At 35.0% G+C, this 14,666-nt stretch overlaps 1 protein-coding gene across 1 annotated transcript in view; it reads left to right on the forward strand.

The window, feature by feature from the left end:
* Positions 1 to 14,295, forward strand: part of MTNR1A (melatonin receptor 1A) — a 48,703-nt gene extending 34,408 nt beyond the window's left edge. Inside the window, exon 2 of the mRNA XM_030947474.1 lies at positions 13,419 to 14,295. Coding sequence (XP_030803334.1) covers positions 13,419 to 14,287 — 869 coding nt within the window. The 3' untranslated portion in view covers positions 14,288 to 14,295. The remainder of the gene's footprint in view (positions 1 to 13,418) is intronic.
* The last annotated feature ends 371 nt before the right edge of the window (positions 14,296 to 14,666 follow it).

Genomic DNA, 14,666 nt, shown 5'->3' on the forward strand with positions numbered 1-14,666 from the left:
GAAATACAGGGAGAAACGGTTTTGTTTTTATTTCTCTGTCTTACATGATTTTCTTCACTGAGCTCGCTATAAGAAGGTTGATTGATCTGTTTCAAAGCTTTGACCAGATCAACATCCTTCCAGAACAAACTTACAGGAAGCAAGCTTGTTAATAAAATAGAACTAAAAATCCTGTTAAGAACTGACACAGTCCTATTCCAGATACTGGAATTTATGAACAAAATAATCCACTTGGACTTTCCTAAAATGTGAAATCAAGTCTATCAGAAAGTGACTGTAATGCCAAGAAATTCTACTATTGCCTATCAATGCTTTCAGCTGACACACACAATTTCAAGGAAAGATTTAGAAGGAGATTTTTTTACCTGTTACCATAATAATTAACTTCTGATTCATGAACTAACCACTTTTGCACAACACAAATGAAAGCTGTTATTCAGATCTTTAGGGGAAGCTTTTCTGCTATTAGTTTAAAAAATACATTAACGTGCAAAAGCAGACATTTTTCTTCTCATTCATGGAAAAGGCTAAAGTGGTTGTCTGAGGAGCTCAAGCTGTCTTTTAAAAATTTTTAAGAAATATTTTAACCTACAAAGCTGAATACCAATCTTTCTGAAACTAAAGTAAGAAAACCTAGGCAGCTTTAGATGAGGTGTGAAAGACACTTTCCCCCGCCCCCACCATTTTTTAGCATTCAGTCACCTGTAGAACATTTTACAAAGACATTGTTTTAAAAATGAGGTGGTTATTCCCTAATAGAACAAAGTAGAGAAATGTGAAGCTACTGTTCAGTGCTGTTTGAAGCTAAAGATTCCTTACCCCCCATTCTTCTTGACAATAAACTTTGAGTCAGGTTTTATAACACAATATAAGTACATGGCATCTTTGACATACACTAATTGTACAGAACTTCTACTCTTTTGGCATCCTTTCAGCATAGAAATAGTTTTTATTAATATTCATTGAGATAGTTATCCCACATTTCTTTGGGTTTCTTATTTTTAGTTTCGTAAGTAGTAGTGTTGACTTCTGGTTTGCTAAATTTTGTTAAATAATGAATTATGTTGGCACACAGAAAGCTTGTGCCTAAAAAAAGATGAAGAACTGAGCAGTAAGGTTCAGAGGGAGAACTGGAAATGTTTTTACTGAATATTTAAAAGGATACTATCTTTAGCTGTCTATATATAGCTTTTCAGCTTGCTTAAAAGCTTTTTTTTTCTGTAAGATTCTTGCTAACATTTAAACAAAGATAGAAAGGCGTATAAGAGAAAAAAATAGGCATTATAAAAGGAAAGGACCTCCACAGCTAAGATATTATATACGTAACATTATGAGATTAAGTTAATAATGGTGGTATACTTTTCCAGATTTGTTTTATTTTCACACAGTGAAAGGGTTCACATGTTTACACTGGAGGTATTGAACTTAACTTTACAAATTGTGTTTGGTTTCTCAAAGTGCTCAGTTAGGGTATTTCTGAGTCATAACAAAAATCAATGGGTACAAATAATTTGGACGAGATATCATAACACAGCTTTTAAATGCACCCACACTGAAATTACTGTAATACAAAATCCAATACTTTTGACAGCAAGTGTAGGCTTCAGCAGTTTCGTATTATTGTGCTGGACAGTCTTGTGCAACATGTTAAGTAACAAGACTGAGTGTTAAGTTCTGAAGACATAGGTAGGTACTGAAAGTCAACACCATTTATGTATTTCTTTCATATTAGATAGTGCCATAGACTCTTAGTTTTTTGACTGCATGCACTGATAAACAAGCAGTTTGGTCTTAAGCAATTAAAAAAAAATGCTTCCTTAGAAATTCTACACCACTCTTCATGAAAGTAAAACCCAGAGAAAAGGCAAATTACTAAAACAAGATGGAGGGGAATAACAATGCAATAATGCAACGACCCACTTATTTGCTCGCTTACACTACTTCAACTTGTCAGGAGAGTTAGCTGAATCATTATTTTAGCCTTTTTTTTTCTTTTCTGAAGCCTACTTCTAAGGATTCAATGGTTTGGCAAATTCATCTGTATGCTGAATTAAATGTCTCTCTGTAAGGGAGCTCTCAATAAAGAACTTCATTTTATACTGTTAAGATAAAAGGCGCAAATCCAAACCCCATTTTACTTCTAATAAGCATTAAATGTAAAAGTCTTGTATTTTCTAATTAAATAATCAAGAGGATATTGAAAAAATTTTGACTTCTATATCAGTAGTTACTAAAGAGAAGAAAAATCCTTCAAGTTGACCTCACTTATGTAAGGCACAATGTGGAAATACCTGAAATCTTCTATGATGTCAAAGGGTAATCATACCTCACTCTTTGTCTAACAAGTTTTCTTGAAAATTTTTACTGCTTGAAAATTTTATTCTGTTCTGTATGAAAACTCCCATTATAAAGAAAAAAAAAAAACCGAACAACAAAGAAAGAGGCAATAAATGAAATCTCCTTATTATGACTTCCAGAGATCTGGTCAACCCAGAGCCGTATTCTGTGAAAGTTTCATCATTCAGACCAATAGCAAAAAATAGATAATTCAGTTACAATTTAAGTGGAGGTATGTTAATTACCTACAAATATAATAGTGCATCCTGTTGAGAATAACTAGGTGATGTACATGAGCATCAGTGCTTCTCAAATAATTGTATACTGTAAAGGTATTGGCATGAATTTAGGATAGCTTAGTCTTTTTGCCTTCAGTAAAGTCACAGTGTCTAATTTAGGCCATCTAGAAGACATACTGAAAAAAATTTCATATCTTTGTCTGAAGAATTACAGGAAAAAATACTTAAGACTATTTTTAAAGTTCTGTAAAATCTATAGTCAGGTTTTTCCTGTTGTTTTGTCTATTCTGACAGTTGCTTTTGTAATGAAGAAACTAAATTGTACAAAGATAAGAATGCCAGAGAGCCTTAGAATAAATGAAAATAATTTATGGTCCTTCAAATGTCACAAGTGTTAAGCTTTATCTTAAATTCTTTCTAGACTGTTGCTACTAGCAATGAGGATGACATTAGAAATCTTAGAATTTTTTTCCTTCAAAACTATTTTAGTTCTATGAGAAACTAGAAGTTAGATATTTAGATAAAAGAAAAATACAAACACAAGGGGATTTAGGTGCAGATAAAATGTATGTTTCCTGCAACTTTTTTGATACAAATTAAAATACAGATTTTACTTAAGACAGTGCAACATCTTCATTCTTTCTCCTCTCATACAAAATTACAGTTGTGCATTTCATCAGCAATGTATTTTAAAGTACACATCTAGTATAAGCAAACAAACATTGCTTCTGAGTCAATTATACTGTACAGGAGCTAAAAAATTATGATTAATGAATCAGGGCAATAATGAATAAACTGCCTTCATTCTTAATTTCTTATATATTTCTTATATTAATTTTTTAATATTTATTCTTCCTTAATTCTTCCTTAATAAGTTAATTTCTTATAAGTCTGCCATATATCTAAATCCTTTTTTTTTTTTTGATCATACAAAGGGCAAAAATATACCCCTCTAAGCTTTTGGCTTGTTTAAATTGCCAGGGTTATAATTTCATTCCTGGCTGCCGCAATCCAGAATATCTGCTCTAAGAAAGTTGTCTACTTTGTTGTTTCATCATATTTTGAATTTGCCTGAAACTCAGTGTATTTCTTGCCTCATTTTACCCCATTGTGGATGGAGTAGAACCCTGCAGCTGGTGTGGATTCCTACCAAATTACAAAAGAATGTGTTAAGTAAAGGTTTCTCCTGGCAGTTTGTGGACATATACAAACAACAGAAAAACTAGTGTAGTATAGGTGTCTAGTGTTGGGCTGGAAGAGTATATTTTGGTCCAATAGCTGGAGCAAATTTCACAAGGTTTTAAAATCTTTTTACAGAAGAAAAGAACTGCATATCTTGGGGTCTTTACTCTCTTTTAATCCAGAGTTGTTTTCCCATACCCTGTTTCCTTGATTTGTTTGTCTATCATAAAGAGGAAAAGACAAAAATAGAGATGATGGAAACTAGGATCCTTCACCTTGCTGCCGTGCATATGGAAGTTACACTTATTTGCCTTTTTTCAGTTTCCAGTGGTAATACATTTCTGATGGTATACAACAGCAAGAAATCTTGCTACCATCAGTTACTTTCATAAGCAAACCCCACTAATATTGCAATTAAAATAGCACTTATTCTGGTGAATTCCCCATGATACTTGATACCATTTCACTTGCTCCACTCTGCTGTGGGACCATTCAACTCCACTTTTGCTGTAGCAAATAGAGAAAATGACGAACTGAAAGAAGGGAGGAAGAATCGAAGTCAGCTGGGTCTGTGATACACTCTAAAAATCATCAAACTGACAATCATCTGTGTTTTCTTTTCTAAGAAAATTAGGACAACAAAGAGGAAAGTAAAAGAGGGGGAAATATGATGAAAAAGTCTTCTGTCAGAAACAAAAATTTTGGGTTGTAAGTCAGTGAGGAGAGAAAAAACATGGTGATGAAAAAAATATGAAAAGGAGGAATAGAGAAATAGAGAATGTATATAGGAGGGGAGAGTAACCACACATGTGTAACTCTATAGAAGTGACTTTTTCTATAATGCTATTTTCGACTTTCTTGGCAAGTGTCTTACCACTGCTGATTTTAAGAGAAAGAAATGGGAAGACTATTTTATAAACTCATTTTACTAGCTTTGCTGTCTACTGTCTACATTAGCTGAATGATCAGCTGTACAGTTATTAGTCATAACTAGAAGAAAATGGATCATTTTGTCCTCTTGAGAATTTTTAAACTTCTTTTTCATCCCATGAAAAATTCTGGACAAATTCAACCACAAAATCCTGTTACATAAAAGTGTGACTTTCAAAGAGATTCAGGAAAGTGATTTTGTGTTTGCAATGTTTTATGCAGTATAGAAGCCTTTCCTGTCAGGCTCTCCTTTCAGTTATGTGGTTGCAACTTCACTCCCCTGTTTTCACCAGCTTGTTTTCTCAAAATACATATTAGAATTTGGAAGGGAATAGACTGCATCTTCACATTATCTAGTCCTGACAGATCTGTGAGATTTTGTAAAGACACAAAACATAATTATATTTCATAAGCATCCATCTCTGCCTCTCCTATGTTCAAACTGTATTATTAGCTTTATTTATCTGAGCTCTGATATTACTGTGAACAGTATAATTTCTGTCTTTCCATATATTTCCAGTCTCTAGTGCAAATAGAGTTGAAGGGGGGAGAAGGACTCTCACATTGACTCCACTGCGATGCAGTTCAGTTGCGTGATCCTCTGACATCAGCAGTATTGTTATTCTAATTGGTTTCATACAGCTTGCTGAACCTCAGTGTTCTGTGACATCTAGGCAATACCTTGTTGGAGAACAGGCTGTCCACAGGACTTTTTTCCTCCCAAATGAATCATAGAAATTAGAGATAAAAAAGATCAAGTCAGAAGTGGTGATATAATTCCCTTCTGTAAAAGTGGATAAGTTATTCAGGCAAATCTATTTGATCTCTGAAATATGGCCATCATGATAAAAGAAGCTGATGTTCAAGGGGGATAGATGTTCTGACCTTGAAATCACACCCACCCAGTGAACTGTAGAAAGAACAGGCCAGGCAGATATCAGAGCCAAAACCAGGGTCACAGAACTTGAGACATTCACCTGTATGTAGTCCTGCCCTGGTTTGTAACTTTCACCTGTAAGACAGCAGGACTTGTTGATTCACATCAGTGTCATTACAAGCCTTCTTGATATTTTATGTTAGGTCTTGGCTGGGTGAAAAGGGTCACTTTTATCTTTTATTTCTATGTTTTAAAAGTAAAACCCTATGACAGTGCCAGTTTAATACCATCTTGTTACCAAGGTAAATAGATGTGATAAAATTTTAGAAATTTCTGTAAAAGAATAGAAGTCTTGTTCAATTTGCTGCTGCTTCTAAAGCAAAATATCTTGGCTATGAACCCACTATGTAGAATCTCAAAGCAAATTATTTCATGCCACTGCATAATGTAACAGAAAAATGAGTATATCCTGAGGTGTGCTGTAGCTCTGAGAGCTATCTAAAGTGCTTTTAAAAATGGAATTTCTTAAAAGCTGTTAAAAAAGACCCAGACCCTGACCACTTTAGATTTAAATTCAGTTTCACAAGAGATCTTCAGTCAATGCCAACCCCATTTTAGTCCTGTGTTAGGTACCTAAATAGGCAATGGTTGTCTAGGCCTTTTCTTTAGTGCTGCTTTCCTCGGGTGCTTTATATTTCATGTCAGGTAAATTCATCCAGTAGATAGTGCTGCCCTTCTTGGTACACCCAGAAATACCTCAGTCTTATCAGTACTGAGGTATTCAATATCCCATGCACCTCCTAAGCCTGCCGCATTGTCCAAACTAAGTATGCCTCTCATGTGAGAGGTCCAATATAAGAGATATTTTCAAAGCAGCCCTGGCCTGTCATACAAAACTGCCAGAGGCAAGGAACATCCCCAAGTCTATAGCACTCATCCAGCATATGGATTCAATTCCCTTCTGTGCCTGAGAGTAAACTCACATCACTTTCCTCTCATGACTGAACCACCAAAAATAGCAGCAACAAATATTTTTAGACTGTGAGAAGGACAGCAGGAGCTTTCTCACTCACATGTGTACCATGGGACTGCAGACAAGGATGGTAGGTGATAAAACCACAGAAAACTCTATGTTGTTTGGCGTATTTGTAAAAACACTCATCTCATCTGCATACTCTTTGGCTACAGTCAACTTGGACCTGATAGACAACCATTCCTTTGGTCTGAATACTACATAATTTGTCACTGCCATTTTCTGCCAATTACACTTTCATGCATCTGATTTTCTTGGCCAGAAGATGGCATAGGCATTTCAAATTTAATTGTTGCTGCAGCCTTGCTGGAAGGTTCTGTGTGATAATTAATCTAAATACAGTATAGCATTTTCTTTTCTGAATGCATCAGTAATCTTTCATTTATGCTGTGCTGATTATGTAAATTTTTCTTAAACTTTCAGCACAGTGAGACAAAACATTACAATATGGATTGTTCTGATAGCTCTTTAACAAATCTATTCTTCAATATTTCTCTAATATACTGTTATGTAGCTCTCCAGCTGTCCAGACCTGTAAGACTCAGAACCCTGAATTTCTATAAACTGGAGTTAAACGTTGAGGATACTTAGGTCATTTCAGTATCTGAACTTACCTGACACGAAGTATTTCTACTTTAGTAAGAATGTAAATTAGTTTAAACCTCAAATATTTAATACTCTCCCCAGTGCTAACAAGTTACCTGCCCATCATCATTACTTCTATAGGCAATGGCAATGTCTTTAATTGCCCTGTTGGTTTCATTAGCATCCCAACGAGATGATAGGTCTGAAATTCCCTTCTATGAGGTGACAGAAGTGCACATTGGAATGAGGTTTGATGAAAATGACAAAGTAATACAAGGTCTTTTCTCAGCTTAAAAGGAAAGAGAGAGGTTTTCTTACATATGCTTAAGGCTAAAAAGTTGACTATGGGCTTTAAATCTTTCACATTTCCCTGCATCACCACCTGCAGCATCAGGGTTAACTTGCTAATGAGAAGAAAAACCCACAGGCCCATCATGCTATTCAAATTTAATGTGCACGTGGACTTCTTGATTCAGGACAGGTTTATAAATAGTGCCTTTAGTTTAAAAATAGGCTTTTCAGATCTAGGGGAGTTGATATTATGATCTGTAAAGTGAATGAAGCTCCCAGGAGTAACTAGAGCTTATGTAATATTTATTCCTACATTTTTGCTCAGCTGTTTTGTGCCATTTTGATGCTGAGCTGCAAGGACTGTTGGTTTCTTAGACATTTCAAATCTTTCTTCAGCGAAGCTAGGACTGCACACTTGCTTGTCTACGTAACCTTACTTGACTTTGGGATTTTTCCTAAGAAACCATGGTCATTGTCCCCACTCACAACTATTTTAATTTACCAATGTATGTTGTGCATGATCTCGGTGAAAAACCAAACTGTGCTGCTAGGTGCAACAAATTTCCAGTATTAATTTAATGCTAGAAAGATTATGAACTGATCTTTTTCTTGACATTCTGACTGGTTGATCTCACAGGTAGAGGAGACACTGAGTAGACCTAAGATCTGTTTCTGGATACATGTACAAGAAAATGTTATTATATTTGTATTAGGTACTCACAAAAGCAGCCTTCACTCCTTGATTTTGTAGCTGTTTATGATGTTTTGTGAGTGAAATATTGGTGCTAATGGAATAACATTCAGGGCAAAAATGTTCATGGAATATGAAACAAATCTAGCTTTAATATTTGTCATTGGGACACAATTTGTGCATGCAAATATCCTTAAATAAGCACAGGCCTGAGAAAATACCTCTCTAAGGAAGAAGTTCATCTCTCTGATCCTGTACCCGATTTTGAGGTATTACATTTAAAGTTTCTGATGCTGCAGGTGTTCACTGGTGAGCATCTATCATAGTCTTGTTTACAGCTAGGAGCACAAGCTCTCAAATTAACATCCTGAGTAAGGGCTAGAATAATCAGAAAGATTTCATAATGCCAAAATAATCTGTAAGCTATCCTAGAGGAAAATTGGTAGAAGTATTAGAATTATCAGAAACTGGTGCTTAAAAATGTAAATAAATTTTTTGTGCTATTAGATGTGTAAAAACTATGTACATAACAAGCTTGTATGATATTTGTATGATATGATACTTGTACAATATTTAAATACTATTTAATGTCTACAAAACATGATCAAAATTTATAGGAAAGCATCCCTTTAATTAAAGCTAGTTATGAAACAATTGGAAATGACTGTTAGTGTATCTGGCAATAGCTTACAAGTGGTGGAAAGACAGTAAATAAGAATGACATGAATCTGATCATTAGAAACTAAGTTTGATCCCCTAAAAATTAACAGTGTTCAACCAATTACACTATCTTCTTTCCTTAAAGACATACTTAGCAAGTAAACATCAGAGGTCTGAGACAGTGGCCATTGAAACAAAATCCTTTCATGTGACTTCAATGACTGCCGCACATTTAGTCTTACCTAAAAGATAAAGCAACTCGTTGGCATAAAGACTAAAACCATCACCTAAAATTGGTCCAACCTGAAGCAGTAATAGAAATGTGATGGTATGTGTTTCAAAATGCAACTACAGGATGAAAACATGAGGGCTTGTGGAAAGCATTTGTTGTAAGAAACCAAAGCATTATTTATCCAGGAAAAGCTTTGAAGAAGGTGAATAGAATAGTGAACTTGGCAACCAATATTAAAAGTTATAGAAATAACTTGAGGAAAAAAAAGAAGAAAATGTAGCCATACTAATGTTGCCAGCAATATGAGATCTTTTTTAAAGTTCAGCCAGATTTTCTGAGTACCAAATATTCTAGCTGGAATCCCCCTAATGCTTTAAAATACTGTTGTTTTTTCCATACATAAGATATTTCCCTTTTTCACAGTAAGTTATTTTCCCCAGACTAAATATTTCAGAAGAGTACTTCACAGCCCTAACACTTGAGGAAAGAGCTCTGTAGACCACATCACCCTCAGTTCTCCTAAAACTGCCAGAAGTCATTTCTGACCTGCTGGCAAAGTGTTCAGCCCTCCATTCTAACTCTAGGGCAGGCATTCAGCGTCACCCAATCTATGTAACTTTAATCTTTTTCCATTAATATCCTGTACATATTTAAGTTGCTAGAAATTTCTGGAAGCTTTCTAATTATCATTCAGGACATACTTAGCACTAAATCTAGGGATTAACAACCCACACAGTAACTTGTATATGTTCTGCAAATACAAGTTGCTACTGATACAATGACATCATATAGTTCTTATTGAGGCTCTTATATTCATTTTGATATCTTGGCCATTCCATAAGCATTTTTTCCTATAGTCTGTCAGGGTCACAATTTTTACACTCAGTTAATGTTGTATTGTGCTCTTGGAAAAGTCAAATTGCCTAGGAAAACACTTGTTTGTTTTCTGTTGCATTAATGCAGCTTTATATTCAGCAGGTAGATCTGATGTTGCTATGTGTTTGCTGAGCAGAAAGGCTTCTTTTTTAGTAAGAGTGGTGAAAATATTTAGTGCAACATTGCTTTAGACAGCATCGAAAAACATAACCTGCTCAAGCTGGTTACCAGTAGATTATCTTTCTTCCCACATACATCCACTGCGCAACATTTGCTTAAATTTATTAAAGCTTATTTGGCTTATGTCAAAGTCAAGAAATTCAACCTCTGCCTTCTCAGTTCTGCCTGCTGGTGTTAATGCATAATAATATATTCTTTAGGTACACAAATCACATTTTTTCACAGTTACGTGATCTTACTCTCTAAAGAGAATGAATATTTTTTCTTCAAGGAAGAGTTATTCAAGATTTTGATTTTGTGACCTTTTTGAAGGGTTCATTATAGATCTTCACGCTTCATTTATAGCATTCTATTCAAACCTAACTCTGAAGATAAAAATTAGCCCTTTCGTATATACATTTTAGGATACTCACCTCTAAAATACCAATTATGCTACAAACATAAGAGTTTAATTTCACAATATGGTATTACAATATGGGAATTTTATAAATTAGCAATATTTTCCAGCGATTGTGGTACCTAAAGCTAGGATCATGTTTTAAAATTGTTTATTATATAACATATGAAAGCTCAACTTCATTTCAGGTCCAGCTTCAGGGTCTGAAACAATGAACCCCAAAATATTCAACAATCATACTAATGCCAATTATTTTTACTTAAATTTTCTGTCTTAGCAAAAAAATTCCCATGCTCATAACAAAAATATATCTGAACTCAAGTTTTAAAATAACCCTCCCTTAAAGGCAAATTAAAAGTCCTGTCTGCAAACAGGTACCTGGTTTCCAAGCAGTTTCCACCCCAATACTTTATTCATTCAGCTGACATGCTAACCATGAGCTGGCAGCTTGTGGCTTGATTTACAAACTCATGATTCCTTTTTTTTTTTTTTCTTTAAGATAGACTACTAGGATATCCTCCTATCCTCATGCTGGCCTCCAATTTTCACATGAAACAGCTTGTGTTTCCAAGATTTTCAGTTTGTCATTCTACAGCAGCCAGCTGAAAAAACCTGGAACAACCATGCTGCATGAGCTTATGGAAGCCTGAAATTTGGCTGATTCAGAGACAGAGTGCCTACTCTTCCTAAACTCGTTTTTTTCCAAAGCTAAGACCATTCAGAGAAATGTATACCATCTGTCACCTTTCAATACAGCACCTTTTAAAGGGAGAAAAACCCTTTTAAATTTGTCCTTATCATTTGGCTAAAGTGGGTAAATAATTGCCATGTTAGCAATAATAATGGTGAGCAGTAGCAGAAGTTTTAGTGGAAGGCAGAGAAAAAGGTTTAGGATGGACAGTCTCCAGCTAAGCAGAAAATTAATAAGAAAATATAAATAGAATTCTTTCAAATATTACATTTTAATAAGTATCTGGGGTTTATATGTTACTATTTCATCAATTCTGCAATATTCTGGATAGGGGGGAAAAAAACCTGACAGCAGCACCTTCTCATTTACTTTCCATTTCTTGATTCATCAGATAAACAAAGAGCTCTCAGTTCCATACAGTCTCTTGTTCTTGTATCGGTTGCCACTACGTCAAAGATAAATTCTGAAAGCAGTGCTTTTTTCCTGTGTCATCTTCTGCTTAAAGGAGCTCTGATGTTTGTGCTGAAATGATCTGGAATTCTGCCAAAGGCTTCAGGATAAGCATATTTCAGTCTGGCAGTGAATCCCCAGTCAAAGACGAAACAGCTACAGACACCATCACAAGAAAGTTATTTATAAATCCAGATACTAAATCAAGGAAAACTAGTGCAGCAGTCTTTTAATGGAGGCCATTTGTTCCAGGTGCCATTAGTATAAATATCAAATGTGGTACTTTGTGCATGTATCAAAATTTAAACACAACAGCGTAGGTAGCATCCAGAGAAAGAGAATTTCTGTTTTTCTCTGACAGTATTTGCAGATTGAACATTTCTAACTGGGCATTTAAAGCCTGAGATTGGTAAGGGACTATGTATTTGAAGATATTTGAAATAATATATTTAAAAAGTAGTTTTGAGAATTTTAGCAGCTAAAACACCCTCTTGGTCTGTAGATACTTTTGCCTTTCCTACTAACCTGCTATTATCTGTTTATATTTTATATGCTCAGAATAAATGCATAGAACAATTCACCAAGCCCATCTTCGATTAGCACTGAAATTGTACATCATCTGAAACTAATAATATATTTTATTACAGGTTGCAATAGAAGCTCGTATTTCATCTTCCATGAATAATCTCAGAACAACAAAGTAGAATATCAAATGTCTATGTATATATGTATTTATTTACCTACAAACACCCATGTAAAGATAAAATTGAAAGCTTTCTGTACTTATGGACTTGAATAACTAGGCCTTTATATGTAATAGTTATTTCAAAGATATGAATAAAAGTGACACCAGTGTTTCTTGTGAGCCTCTTCTTAGAAATTAGAATGGTTGGGAGGTATTCAGATGGGTTATCATTTAAGCAACTAAAAAAAGAAAATATAATCTCTTCTTAAAACATGAATTCAAAACCTGATGGATTCTATTGTCTTTGAAGAATATCATCTCCCTTTGTTTAAAAATTATTCAGCAGAATGTTCCATTTCTTAATTCTCCAGTTTGGAGGCAGAGAAAAATGGGGCATCAGCACTGTCTGGGAACTGTCTAGGCCACTGCCCAGCATCTCTTTTTTTACTGAAGAGCCTGTCTTTAGGAAAGACAACTGAGACTGTGTTCAACAAGACTCTTAGAAGTTAAGGTTATTTAAGTACTTGCCAGCAGATTCAAAGAGAATAATATAAAAGTCATACTAAAGTCATGGAAGCTTGAAATATAAATGGGAGAAAAGAGATTTTAATTTCAGGACTGGACAAGTTAAGGGCTAGTTAATGTAACGAAAGGAAGTTTAATAAGGAAGGTAAATTTGAGTTTGGAAAATTATTAGAAATATTATTTTTGCTGATTTTTCAAGAGAGACCATTTAAAAGCAGAGCAAGCCTTAAAGTTATGAATATTTTGATTTGATATGAATTCTAAGTCTGTGTGATTGAAAGAATCCAAACAAGTGGCATGATAAAAAGAATAGGTCATGGTAGATAACCTTTAAGACAGTTTACTTTCAAAATGTTCATCTTTAAGTTAAGCTACCTTTTTAAACTAAAAATGAGTCTCTTATTTCTCTTATATGACAATGAATTTTGAGCCAGGTAGTAGAAAATAATTATAATTAAGTTGTTCCACTGAGGCTGCTCATTATTATAACGAGAGCAGAAATGACAGAAGGGAGCAAAAGAAAAACTAATACTTGCCTTTTTATATTTATTTTACAGGAAATGTGTTTGTTGTAAGCCTGGCAGTTGCAGACTTGATAGTAGCTATCTACCCTTATCCACTGGTCCTCACATCTGTGTTTCACAACGGATGGAAACTGGGATACCTACACTGCCAGATTAGTGGCTTCTTGATGGGCCTAAGTGTCATTGGATCAATCTTCAATATTACAGGCATCGCTATCAATCGGTACTGCTATATCTGCCACAGCCTCAAATATGACAAGCTGTACAGCGACAGGAATTCACTGTGCTATATTGTCCTCATATGGGTCCTAACATTTGTCGCTATTGTGCCCAACCTGTTTGTGGGATCACTGCAGTATGACCCCAGGATTTACTCCTGCACATTTGCACAGTCTGTGAGCTCAGCATATACTATAGCAGTTGTGTTTTTCCACTTCCTGCTCCCCATAGCTGTGGTTACTTTCTGTTACTTGCGAATATGGATCCTCGTTATCCAGGTAAGGCGAAGGGTTAAACCGGATAACAACCCTAGGCTGAAACCACATGACTTCAGAAACTTTGTAACCATGTTTGTGGTATTTGTACTGTTTGCAGTCTGCTGGGCTCCTTTGAACTTTATAGGCATTGCAGTGGCTGTCAACCCAAAAACTGTAATCCCTAGGATTCCAGAGTGGTTGTTTGTGTCTAGTTATTACATGGCATATTTCAACAGCTGCCTTAATGCTATAGTATATGGACTCCTGAACCAGAACTTCAGAAGAGAATACAAGAGAATTATTGTCACTTTTTGTACAGCAAAAGTTTTTTTCCAGGATAGTTCTAATGATGCAGGAGACAGAATGAGAAGCAAACCTTCTCCACTGATTACGAACAACAATCAAGTGAAGGTGGACTCTGTCTGAAAATGGGAATCTTACTATTATCACTCAACAGCATCCAAAAGAAAAGTGTCCATTTTATTAGACCTCCTATTAAATGTTATAGTGAAATATACCTTCTACACTGAAAGCACTTTGATCAAATCCCTCGCATGATGTTTGGAAGCTTGTTACAGAGCCTTGACATACAGATCCTATTATACAATGGCGTATCCATTGTATAATGACATAGTGATATCCTTGAGGGAATAAAAAGTTATGAATGAGTACTTTTTTTTCTTAGATGGAGATAAGCACCTAGAAAGAGATTGAATCAGAAGTATCCATATTGCCTGGTTCAGTAAGACAAATCACAAAACTATTCCTGTCACTTTCCACATGCTCTTTCTGTCCATGTTACAGT

This window comes from Camarhynchus parvulus, chromosome 4, assembly GCF_901933205.1.
Source record: "Camarhynchus parvulus chromosome 4, STF_HiC, whole genome shotgun sequence".
NCBI lineage: Eukaryota > Metazoa > Chordata > Aves > Passeriformes > Thraupidae > Camarhynchus > Camarhynchus parvulus.